This window comes from Cataglyphis hispanica, chromosome 8 (genome assembly GCF_021464435.1).
Source record: "Cataglyphis hispanica isolate Lineage 1 chromosome 8, ULB_Chis1_1.0, whole genome shotgun sequence".
Lineage (NCBI taxonomy): Eukaryota > Metazoa > Arthropoda > Insecta > Hymenoptera > Formicidae > Cataglyphis > Cataglyphis hispanica.
In genome coordinates this window covers 1,972,791-1,986,938 of record NC_065961.1, presented here as the reverse complement: position 1 = coordinate 1,986,938, position 14,148 = coordinate 1,972,791, and the positions used below count along the sequence as shown (strand labels likewise).

Here is a 14,148-nt window from a genome sequence, read left to right as displayed (position 1 = left end):
TCGCGTTGTTACGTACAACGCGTGTCTATCGCACAATGAATTTTAATGAAAAAATTTATTAAAATAAATAATGATTTTTCAAATTTCTTCGCTTAATCGTGGATTTGCGTAAAAACGGTGTTCCCTTAAACGAGAATGTCTCATAGTCGTGAATGATAAATGCGATCGAACGCGCGGCCGTCTAGGAGAATAAATTAATTTCCGCTGGCGCGCGACGGAAAAGATATTAGTCGCGCGGCTGAGTGCATCGGCTGCAGCGCCGCGCGCTGATGATCCTTTTCAAGGCGAGCACTCGAAAGATGATATTTACGAGAGAGGGTAATGGGCCGTGATGAACGGAACCAAACGGAAGCGATCGGCATGGATGCGAGGCGCGAAAACGATCTGTGAAAAGCGCTGCGATGAAGTTACAAATTATTAGAATTACGAGCCGCGGCCAATATAAGAAAGCGGAGCGGCTTTAATCTAGAAATTGAAATATTAAAGAGAGCATCGAGTATTTATAATGATAAAAAAAAAAAGGGGAAAACTCTGATAATAGAAAATGTGGAATACGTGTTCCTCATCGTTAGGTAAATTACTTATGTTAAGAAAATTAAAAGTTAGCCCAAGTAATATTTGCCGTATCTTAATCTTATTCTTGAAAGATCAAATAAAAAAACCAAAATTGATGTATTAGTTTTATTTTTTTGTTAAATTATATCCCTGAAAAACACTATGTTTTATTTTTAATCTTTTCTTTTTCTTTTTGATTAACATTTATATCTATCGTAACTTGTTAGCAGTTCATCTTTTTGTAATTTTTAGACATGTTTGATAAGAAATTTTCATGCCGCGTTTTTTTAAAAAATAATCGATGCGGGAAAATATCATTTCTCGAGATTTAAGGCAGACAGATAGATATAAAGAATCGGAAGGTTGCCTCGCGACAGAGACGCGAAAGTTTGTCCGGATTAGCATCTAACGTTCTTTGATCTTTGCGACGCGAACACTTGCGCTATTGATTAATCAATGTATGAATAGCTGTGCTTTCCGCAGATCCGCTGTCAACACAGATTCTCATCCCCCTTTTTAATACTCTTCTCTCTACGCGCGCGCCGATTGCCGCGCTTCGGAGCTCTTTGTATCGATCAAATTTTGAGTGGTCCGTCAATGGTCCTTCATCCGAGATTGCGGACGAAAAATTAAATGGAAATTTGAATAGACACCTGATAGAGAAGACGCGAGAGAAACTTGAAAATATATAAAATACATCGCGATCGTAAATATTAATTGAATTAATTTATTCATTATTCGTGACGCAAGCAATGAAGATTACGCGCATCTCGGTTACACATGTCTAATTGAAAAGTTTGAAATTAATTTCCTTGCAATTGTATTTTTTTTTCAATGTGCAAAAATTTAATTCGAATAGAATAAAACATGAAGATGATCAAGCAATCAAGTAAATAAAAACTTCAATTATTCAAAGTTCGCATTTCCGTTGCGACGGATGTGAAATTCTGTCAAGTCAGGTGGATAATTGGCTAAAAGCAGATTGAAGCTTGAATATATCATAAAGAGCTTTTGAGATCGAGGATTGTGCAACGAGACAATGGCATAATTGAAAGTTTTAAGCTCTCAGTCGATTTAATCCCAAATCTTTTACTCTTTCGTATTCTTAAATACATAGATTATCATTGCATAGATTATCATCATCATATAATGTACATATATATATATATATATATATATATATATATATATATATATATATATCTCAGAAAATACTCCAATGTTTAAATTATATAATAATTTTTAAAATAAATAATATCAAGAGATAATCGTAATAAATCAAATTAAAGATTATTAATCTAAACTATAAATCTTGCTTTTACAATTATTTTTTCTTTAATTCCAATTCTGCATGTTGCCTAACGCATAGCTAAACGTATATGTGCTCAACGAGAAATATGAAAAGATGACAGGATACTCTCTTTGTTAGATTTTTTTCTAGATGTCTCTTTCTTTGTGCAAGCAATTTTTAATCAAAGCTTGATAAAAATTTATTTGATGTGAATAATATTGACACTTTATTTAAAATATTAAAATTAACTCCCCTCAAATTGAATTTCAAAAAAATATGTATCATTAGTATAAAAATAGTTTAGTAAATTTTAAATAAGGTATACTATACCGTTCTCTTTTCATCCGTTTTGTTTTGCGTTCTATGGCACATTGAAAAACATAATTTGATCTCAAAAATTTGATTCACTTATTTGAATATTGTGCATAACACGTATTCTATTTAAACGTATCCATTCGCATATCAAACATTTACAGCGACAATAATAATGCATGTAATTAAATATTAATCAATGTCGTAAACATAACAAAATATAGATATATATACATGGTGCATTGTATTCCCGAATATAATCAATAACAGTCATTTATATCAAGCGATCAAAGTACATCTATATTAAAGATATTTTGCAAAAATAAAAGATAAACATATAATAACACAATATAATCAGAAAAATAACTTAAATATTAAAATTAATTAAATAATATATAATATGTATATACATACACACACACACACACATATGTATATATATACATAAGTATAAACTTTAATAGATAAGGGAAAAAAATAATAACAAATAATTTATTAAATATAATAGCTAATAATATTTTTTTCGAATTTTTTTATTTTATTCGAAAATATTCTTCATCTTTTTTGTACTCTCGGGATGAAACATCGCGTTATTCTAGCGGGAATGCAAATGGGAAGATTTCCAGAAACGTCAATGCATTATGAAATAAACCGACTGCTACCTGTCAATTACACGTCGAATTATCGTGTCGATATTGCATATATACCGGTGATAATCTACATTCAGAGGACCAAAAGACATCACAAACATAATACTCGAATAGAGTTAAATATAACAAATAATTCGGTTCTTTAATTGCAAATAAATTTTTTTTCTTTCCTATTTCATTTCTTATTTTCACTTCTTGATATAAAGTTTCTAAAAGCAAAGAAAGAATTTTTGCAGAGTTTAATGCAGAGAGAATTAAGAGATATAATCATTAGCAAAAGAAAACTCTTGATTTAACGGTGACTGACGTAACTGTAATATGACGCAATCACATGATATTTAAAATTTCGCGATCGTGCAATCAATTCAATCGCATCCATCGAGTTAGCCGACGCAGATAGATGATTCCACTATACGGCATGCTCGAACGGAAACACGGTGGATTAAGATATCCTTCAACGTTAACTCTAGCGTGCAAAATCTAATTAATTCCGAGTAGCCTTCGAGGTATTTACCTCGGCTATGTCTACGGCCGTCGTTCGACCAATGATTAATTAATGCCGTTAAAGTACCGCTCCGAATGATACGATACCGTAAACGATAGAAATTAACTGGCTTTAAGCAATCGGCTCTTAGGGTATATGAACTATTACGTGCCGCATTAAGCTACTTTATGATGCATGATTTTCCAATACAACATTATTACACGATATTATTCACATATATATGATTTGTTGTCACGTTTAATCCACAAACATAAAAAAATATAAAGAATAAAATTGTCTACTGTATCTTTTTAAATAATAAAATTATATTTTTTTTTCCTCAAGAATACTTTATTTCAATATCACAATCAATTTCTTGTTTATTATATATCATATAATTTTTTTTTTTTTAATATCATTAGTTATATATTATTTTGGAAGAAAAAATGTAGTTTTTGATAAAGTAATTAGAATAGAAAAAAAATTAAGCAACAACCTAACTAAATAAATTTTAAACTTAATAAATTTTAAATAAAAATTCAAGAAAAAAATGTGTAATAAATGCATAAAATCTATAGATAATTTGATAAATAAGTATATCTGAAAAAGCACGACTGGAATAATGCTTTAGCTGGTTTTTCCTCCCAACCATATCTTCCGACATATGTGAAGAATCACAGATCAGGAAGATCGAATCGTAGCAAGAAATCGCTGGAGTTGCTCGCAGAAATGCGTTTCGCGGAGGAGGAAAACCACCCGGGTGAACTCACCGGGAGTAATCGTAATGAAGGATCACGCGAAGAAGCGATATTAATGTCGGAAGACGATGCGGAGGAGGCGGATGTGAGATCCAGAATCGCACGAGAGAAAATCAAAGTACTTTCCCCTTTCTCCTCTCCTCTCTTTTTCTTGCCGCTCGACAAAACGACCATCTGTCGGAGACATTCGCCAGAGTATCGACTAATGGCATACGAGAGCATGAACGAAAAGCTCCGCGTCGAGAATGACGACTCCTCGGCGTTCGGGTTTCGGCACATATTCGCGGTACCTTCCGCTCTAAATCCCGCTGGATTTCGATGAATTATTCGTGCTGTCCCACGGATCGCGTCTTTCTACCCGCTTCATCGGATCCGACTTTGCGCACCGCAGATTTTCGCCCTTTACATCACCTCCGGGGAAGAGCGTATCAAGCAAAAGATCGCGCGACTTCGACGAGGAGCCTACGAGGGTGAAATCCAATTGATACCGAGAGATACCGAGCGTTTTTATACAGAACATTCCGCTTATTTGTGGAATTTTACCTGTGAATTTTTCTACGTTGTTTTTTGCCTACGGATTTTTTAATCAATTTTCAACAAACATTTTCAATAGATATATTCGAAATATTAGTAGTTTTGGGATTACAAATGATCGAAAACGCAATTGTAAATAAGCTCAACATGATACATATCGTTTATATAGTATATATTGCAATATTATATTTATAATTTTATTGTTCATTATTTAGATTAATAAATTTTTTTTTAATAAACTTGCGAAATTCTGTGGAAAACACATTTTGATAAAAATCTTGAAAACAGTTTATCTTTAGTAAGTTTGTAAAGTTATAATTGCGGAAATTTATCGGATCAATAATTTTCAGCCAATTTTTGTTCGTTAACAAATATACAAAGGCGTGCTAAAATTCCAATAATTATGCATTAAATTTTCAATTTTATAAAGTTATTATTTGATCAAATACAACTTGCTCTGACAGAAACATTTTTATAGTCTAACAATTTTGCAATAGACTTACCATGTATTATAATACGCTCCAATTATATTAATGTCATTCGTTTTGTTACTAATACCTTTGTCGTCTCATATAATTATGATTTCGAGTCGAGCAAGCAATGTCAAGCCTGCATTTCACGCATACAAAACTATGCGTGTACATTTGTATTGATCGTGTTTTAACTGTAAAGCTGCATCCACACGGATAGATCGTAAAATTTCATCGATTCGTTATTAAATACATATAAAATTAAATTTTAAACTTTTTCGATATTTAAAAAAGCTATGAGAGAAAGAAAAAGATAAATTGAAATTAAAACAAAAACGGACGCGTTTCAATATGTACAATAAAATATAGTATTTTTACAAAATTGCATAAAAATTTTTATATATTTTTTTTTAAAAAAAGAATTTATAAATTTGAATATCAGGAACAAAAATGTTTCAAAAACAAATAAAAATTAAATATATTGATACAATATCCCTCGAGAATTTCCGCTAATTATCTGAAGAATTTTCTCTCACGCAAAGGATTGTTTATCTAAGTTATTTTGTCAGCGGACAATATATTACTCGCTTTGATGTGCGCACTACCTAAAGGTAAGCCGACATATGAAGATATAGGATGTAATTCGGTATGGGCGAGAGACAACTTCTCCACACGCGCTTAGCGTTGTCATATATCACGATTAACTTGACTTAATGCTCCAGCAATGCGCCCGGTGCGTGAACCTAAGGTAATGTTATTCACTGCAAAGGAATTAGTCTCGGTGGAATCAATTTCATAGAGTCAATGACAGCGCCAATTAAATTATATTCGATAGTTTTGGAAAAGCACGTAAAAAAACTTTAGACGATTTATATTATATATAATTCGAATGATAAAAATGATATACAGAGTGTAAAAAAATTAGACCGACAAACTTGAAAAGAAATAAAAGATTTGAAAATAACAAATTTTTTTGTTAATAATATTTCAATTGTTAATAAAAATTCAATTAATTAAAGTTTATTATAATGCTAAAGCTCCAGTATAATTTCGAGACTTTCGTTTTGAACTAAGCCTTTATTAAAATCAAACGTCGTGTTAATCGTCTAATGAAAAGCGGTCGTTAATTAACAAATAGAAATAATACGCAAACCTTTATAGAAATCGATATTGAATGCAGCGACTCTCTGACTATCCATCTATGTATATGATAGTTATGCCCACACGCAGTTATGTCCACTCAGCGTGAGGATGTATTACTGCGTCTGGAAATACGTAGATATGTATTACTGCGTCAGAAGATCATGCATGCAACGAATGCAGCTAATTTATATGTAAAGAAGTAAAAATTCTATACGTGCAAGATGATTAATTGAATCCGTATAACTAAGGAAGCAATTTCCGAAAGTGTTCTCTCTGTGAAGAAAGAAATCAATATATTTGAAAATTTTTTAACTTGCTTTAATAATTTCTTCAAATCAGAATCAGAGAAACTAGTACTATCAGAGAAACAGGTACTAATTGTTTTTCAATTGTTTATAAGTTTTGATTTAATCGAACATTTTGAGATATTGCTACGAAAGATTTGCGGCTCATAAATTTTAGACAATAATAATAATAATAAATAAAATAATAAAGAAAATATGTATTCTTGGTATAAGAAATGTTAGCGGTAAAACAATTTGTTAAATTGTAAATAAAAAACAACCGCGTGTAAATTTCAAATACAAAAAATTTGCGACACAAATATATTTTGTGATGAAACTGAAATATATACGGCGTGGAAAATGTACATCATATTTCGTCTTCAAAGTTCATACCATTCCGTGATTGCTGAAAACAATTTGAATTTATAATGTAGAATCTATCTTGTGATGAATCGCGCACAAACTATATCATTTTGATATTTTTCTTGAGACAAGAAATATTTTCCCCTATTGTCGTGAAAATATATACATGGATTTGCACACGGAATAATCCGCGATTTCGCTATGCTGATGATATCTGATGTAGAACAAATACAATAATAATTTCTCGAATGTATTAAAATAAGAAAATTAGTGCAATTCCAATTAAATAAAATAAATAAGATTTATCGAACGAAAAGTGTAAAACAAAAAAATTTTCAAAAAAGATTAAGAGACAAAAAAAAATTCTTTCTCGTTTCTCAAGAATTCGACTCTCAAAAATAGGCTTAAAGTTTTCGAATTTTAAAATTTTCATGAAAATTATAAATATTTTATATTACAGATCCTCGCTCCCTAAGAGGTAAGTACGCAGTTGCAAATATCGAAGTTTTAAGATGCAAATTTGAGAAAATGTAATATATAAATTTGATCATATGAAAGCAATGCACTCAGAGTTTCTTTAAATAAATAAAAAGAATTATATAATTATATTAATTCAATAAGCATTGTAAAATATAAATCGTTTTTCGAAGAGGAGATCACGTAAGATAGAATGGATGCAAGACTCGGCAGGACTCGATTATTTCCAAACCTTTATTTGTACAGAGCTGTCGGCGTACATTAGAAATGTGCAAGGTTTGTCACTGTTTTTCGAAGAAAATAATGAAATTCGTTCTTATGAGTATACTCCAACGTGGACAATTCGAGCGAGAACGATTGGAGCGTTAGCGCGGGCGATCGCCTCTTTTAATACGATTATTACACTCCATAATAAGTTTCATGTACATTAAAAATGATAGACTTTAATTACAGGATGGACGATTGATTTACGTATTCTGTATGTACATATCGATCACCGTATCCTCGATCGAATATCCGTACCAATACGTACGCGCATCTTACGTAGATCGATTAGGATGATGATGCGAGCAATGTATATGCATGGAGCAATTTCTTTTTTTTTTTTGAGTGCAAAAAAATGCTCTCTTTTTTATACATACATATATACATATATATATATATATATATATATATATATATATATATATATATATATATATATGTACATAATATGTAACAGATATATAAAGTACAGAATAATATACATACATACATACATATATATACACATCATATATATATATATATATATACACTACACATATATATATATATATATATATATATATATATACATACATATATACATACACACACATATATATATATATATATACATATATATATATACACAACGGCAATATTATCTATCGGGATTCGTCACATATGACTTTTACTACTTATCTTAGTTTCGAGAGTGCCGAGAGACAAAGTCGACAAGAAATCTCGCAATTTCGGACGGCGATTCCTTAAACTTTGCATCGCGGATCGTTGACTCTTAATTATTAATTGCTAATTGTACGTATCGAGAATAGAGCGAGAGATGATAGTCGGCGACGTGACAAATGTGTCATAGACCGCGACGAGATAAAAGAACAGCAGTAAGGGAGAAGTAGAAGAGACGGGAGTGTGGAAACGGGCGGGAGAATGGAGCGTAAAGAGAAATAGAAAAAATTGGGGAAGGCATGTAGAAGTGTCAACACACGATAATAATACCGGGAGCGAACCGTAATATGAAAGTAGCTAACGCGCGCCTCGATAATTCCGTTTGACGAAGCTCCGTTGATATCGCGATTCCTTCTCGCGGGTACAAGAGTGAATCCCGGGATCTGATTAATTACGTGATACCGAATGACGTTACGGCATATCTTTCCCGAGACAGGTTTAAGATCGATTTTTAAAGATGAGAAGCTGAAAACGAGATTTCGCGGAAAGAGAAGAGGCTACGCTAACGATACTCGGTCGTCCAGTTCGGTGTCCACGATCAGATATTAATTATCCTATATCGCTACGAGAACTCTCGTCAGTCTTAGCCGAGAAAAAGCCGAGGAGAGTTGCAGTCGAACCAAATGAACAGAAATGGCTGTCTCTCTTTCTCTCTCTCCCTTTTTCTCTCTCTAAGTAACAATCAGAACGCCGCGAGGTGGCTAATTCCTCCTCTAATCTCATCACGAAGAATGGTCAATCGTGTAAATAAATAAGGAAACAGAAAAAAAAAACCCACACGAACCTCGGCAGTTCGAATCCTTCTCGCTCGAAGAGCCCGGATCTCAAAAAAGGTCGCGCCATATACGATAATATACAAGTACATCACTTAATAAGTGACGCGTTTTTATGATAACAGTAATACTAATAATATAGTAGCGATGATGATAATAATAATAATAATAATTATAATAATTATAATTATAATAATAGTAATAGTAATAAGATAGTATCAATAACAATAATTTATTATCATCCGCAGCGACGACGCGTCCATCTGTGTGCGTTTTCTTACGAACAAAAAAAAAATATATATATATATATAATGTATATATGTATAATTATATATATTTTTCTCTTTATAATATCTCTCCTCCGTTATATCGCCGCGTGTGCACGACAGATATATTTACAATAATTACTTAACTCGTGATTATACTGGACTCCACGGTGGCGTAAGTTTCATGCGTGTCCGGAGGCGAACCTTCACTCCGATAGACGATTCTTCCCGCACGAGCCGGCACTTTTCGCGATCTTTTTTCCCATCCATCGAGGATTTCCGAAAATCATCTTCTCCGGGATGATGCCGCAGAATGCTCTTTCAAAGATGGTATGTACCATCATCGGTGCGGGACGGCTCGTGTGAGAGAAACATTTTCAACGATGGCGCAGCGCGTTTGCGATCGTAGATCGCAGGCATGTTTGCTGTGCCATCACTGCACGAAGGACGAAGTTACTCGCGCGAAACGCATCATCCCTACGTGGCAGCCTCCAGTCGCGAAAGTTACGTCACTGCTCGAAACCGTGTCGTTTCGCGGAGTCATCACTCTCGATCCCCTCATCGATCCGTTCCGAGAAGTACGAACGGCTCTTCCGGTCGACATTCTTCCCTATCGTCCAGCATCCGGCTGTATAGCACCTTCACCGTGCACCTTCACATGACCGCGAATATATGCAGCGATGCGGCGCGTTGCAGCATCCCTTGAAAGACCCTTGGAGATCTTGAAAGATGTGCGAGTAGGTTTCTTCGTTCTTCGAGCGATAGGAATAGACACACACACACACTCTCTCTCTCTCTCTCTCGTTTTTTATTTTTTGTTGAATAGGATTGCTGAGATTCTCTCTTCCTTTCTCTCTTTCTCTCTCTCGCGACTGTTCGCTAGATAAACGCGAGCGCGCGCGGACGGACTGTGACATCATTGAGCGTTCCAGGTACGGGTGACGGTCTTTTTTTCATCGTCGAACCAAACGTTTGCAGCTACGAAAGATTATTCCGTCGTTCGTGGCTGACAGGGGAGAGATTGAGTATCTAATCTCTCTGCGTGTGCGATTAGATACCTAATCTAACGCTTATTCATCGGTATACGGCGTCTCGGAAATTAAAGGAGGAAGGAGAGAAAAGGATTCCTGATAGGTGGCCGCATTCGTTTTTTTTCGGAGAGGAATTATGTCTTCTGATGAGACAATTCACACCTTTATAAAAGATGTACCGGAAAATTTGCAATCTTCACAATCAAATAACAGTTGACTAATTTCGTCACTAATATGACATTTATATCTTTCATATTTTTAAACAGACCAAAACTGGCTTTGCACTTGTGTTATTAAGAAGCAAAGATTGTTTTAATACAGTTAGCTTTGATTGAAAATATAGATTGTTGCCCTTTATCCATTTGTATAACCAAGGACACGCGACAGCCAAGTTTGTTAGGGGAAATGTATCGCTTACCGAAAAGTTCATATCAAAAAGATTATAGACAAAATAAAAGAAAAGAAAAATGTAAAAACAGGAAAAAAGAAAAATAAAAAAAAGTAGATAGAGCTTCACATTAATAAAGTGACGTGAAAGCAAGCGCGAAGTGGCGAGAGAAAAAAAGCGCATCTAAAAAAAAAAATAGAGAAGGAATAATGAGATTTAATTAAATCGAAAGCATAAACGAAAAGCGAACACGATTCTATCCGCTACATTAATAAGGTTTTAAGAAAATCGGGTTATCATTTCATTGAGAGATACAATTTTACTTTAAGGATCTCGCTCAAAGATTTTGGATAAGCCGTCATCTCAAAAATACAAATGATCAATTGACAGTTATTTGGACAAAAAAATATTATATGTGTTAACACGGGACGTCAAGGGCTAAAGGAGTATAAGGCAATGCTCCTCTACTTTTTCACAATCAGCTATATCACATTCTCATTCCTCGCTCGAAACTAAGGCTGAATTGCACCGATGAATAAAATCAGCCAATCTTTCACTCACATTTTATCTAATATACAAAGTGTCGAATCAAAAAAAGAATGCTATATAATAAAGAATCAATTAATAATTTTTTAATGAAGAAAATCTTTCTATTAATCCAGTCATTTTAATTATTATATTTCGAGTTTCGATTGGCATCTGTTTTTTTTTTTTTTAGAAAAAATATATATCGCGTGATATAAATATTAATATCAAAAATAACTGTGCGGCTCAGAATAAAGAACCGATCAAATTTGTCTTTTCAAAATTTCGCAAGTCGCAGTACTTTGCAACCTCAAGTTTTCAACGTTCACTTTGTATAGAGACAGAGAAAAGATTAGCGTCAATATTGATGCAAACGGCTCTAAGAAGGCACAGTCGTTGAGTTAAGAACGTTAATGCGACTCTAGACACCGAAACGATGAAGAGTCATCCCAAGCTGTTCGCTCGCTTCGCTTTCGCCGCGAGACGACGAATTCGATTCGAACGATCTTTCGCGCAGCAATCTTGCGGAAAGGGAGAAGAGAAGATTGAAATGAAAAAAAAGCAGCGGCGGCGAGGCGATGTAGCGATTGATCGGGGAGAGTCCCGAATTAAAGAAGGTCGCGATAGGTAGCTGGTTATCGAGTACGTTGCTGCTGCTGCTCTGTTTCTCTTGTTATTATAGCGATGCTCTACTGCGATGCTTGCGATGCAAACGCAAGCGCGCCGGTTATTTCGTTCGTTTGGCTGTTTTCTTTTTTTTTATTTTCGGGCTGAGCTTGCTCTTTTTTTGCGCGCGCTCGGTGGGGCGGCGACGACGGAGTATGTGGGATTCATGCCTGTCGACGACCCACTCATTTAATGGGTCCACTTGTCGACGACCACCTCATTTACTGCAACATAACACACACGAGAACTATTAACGAGCGGCGATGACCTAAAGAAAAAAAGAATGGAGAACTAAAGTGGAAAAGATTCGCAGCGTGCAAGGCTAGCTATTTTATAGCGCGCTCCTGCATCCTCCTCTCGACATCGGCGATCTGAAACGATCGGTCTTCGGATTAATCGAATGAGATTAATTGGACGAGATTTGCTCGAATGAACGAATGTACGGATCCTTGCGAAAAGGAAAGATCACAAAATCGTTGCAGTTTTGCATGAAAAAAAAACTTCCTTTTGATAAAAAAAAAAAAAAGAAATTATTGTATCTCGACGATGCGTTCTCCTTTCGATACAATAGTGACAAATGAAATAAAGTACGAGTTTTGATTCAAGTAAAATCAATATCCTTATTTGCTTATCATCACAATCATGGTATAATTAGAAACCTACTGGCGCGTACAATATAATATATGAATAAAAGTATCAGTTAAAGATGGACAAAGACTGCGACAATACTCTAATCATTCTAAGCTAGTCGTACATTCGTTCTCTTCCTTCTTTTCCGTCATCTTTCGATCGGAAGATCTTGGACGTCCAATTGTCACGCAGACGAACGTGCAACGCGGGGAGTGCGTGCGCGTGTTTATGTGATGCGATGCGTGTGTTGGAGGGGAATGAGGGATGCTTTAGTTTCGCATTCTTGGGGGGAATTTTTTTTTTCTGTTATAAAAGATGTCTCCGATCCCTCTTCTGAGAGCAGCTCGAGAGTGTAGTGTGAGTGCTGAGTCGCCGAGATTTCTCGGCTGCGGCCGATTATAGGTGTCTCGCTCTCTCTTTCTCAAGATTCGCCCTACGCCCACTCCGTCTTTATTTTGGCGTCACTGGCGGTGCCACTGCAATCATACGAGGGTAACATCGATTATTTCACCACATGCCAAGCCACTCTCGCTGGCTCAGCTACGGCAAGCCATGCGCCTCGTCCACTACGGAGCGGAATGCAGCTGCTAATCGATGCAAGCCTGGTGACAGTTAGTGCGGTGGTGTGAATGATCGTGTGATTAATCGTGAAGAGATTATATATCTAGAATTTTGTAAAATGTACATGTGTATTTACATATATAATACGAATGTATTACAATAAATCCTCTTGAACTTAAAATTTATACAAATTATCATCATATGCTGGTGATAAGGAATGTATAAAATATACAGAAATATCTCTGTATATTACATCTTCTAAATTGTGGAAATACATCATGGAACAAAAAAATATCACAGAATCTTAATACCTTCTTTGAAAAATGTATAATTAAATATTATATAATTAAAGAAAATTAAAAATTAAGAATTATATACATTATACATATAAAAAACGAAGAAAAATGCGATTTGATCGGATGTACATATGGCTACCCTGTAAGTAGCTCGTTTTCGAAATGTAGTGACATGTTTTCGTTAGAGCGTATAGCTAAAAATTAGTCTCTTAAAATTTAAAAATTATAGTCTTAAAATTTCGATATTACCTGTTTCATCCACGCGCCTATAGCTGTTCTCGAAGACTGCTCTTCCTTGTGACTGTACAGTTTGGCACACCAGCAGGCAGGGGGTTAATAAAAAGAGGTGTCGAGATCGCGCTTTGTATCAAGGGTGTGATGTTTTTCAATTTCCTCGATTTTAGGACACAGGTCATTCCGGATTGACAGTTATTATTACATCGGTCCATTCTTCCAGTGAACGCATGCAAAAACTCCAAACACAACTGTCTGTAGGAAAAAGATCCGAAGACGCGGGGGTATGGGACACATAGTAGCCGTGATAATGGAAAGATTCGAGGACTTGTTATATCGAAAAAAATTGTATTTCGGCATCACCGTTAAAGGTGTTTTATCTTCCGAAATCTTGCCTTCACATAAGCAAACTGTTCACAAGATGGTCCCCACCAAGAAGTCCTTGCGAACCTTTCGAGATTTATTATATC

General features: G+C 34.7%; 1 protein-coding gene across 2 annotated transcripts in view; it reads right to left on the bottom strand.

The window, feature by feature from the left end:
• Positions 1–9,294: 9,294 nt before the first annotated feature.
• Positions 9,295–14,148, bottom strand: part of LOC126851383 (calcium-transporting ATPase sarcoplasmic/endoplasmic reticulum type) — a 41,366-nt gene continuing 36,512 nt past the window's right edge. The window contains exon 14 of one of the 2 annotated variants that reach the window (XM_050595301.1): positions 9,295–13,063. In XM_050595301.1, the coding sequence (XP_050451258.1) occupies positions 13,038–13,063 (26 nt within the window). In that variant the 3' untranslated portion in view covers positions 9,295–13,037. The remainder of the gene's footprint in view (positions 13,064–14,148) is intronic. The other variant, XM_050595300.1, reaches the window with a different exon arrangement.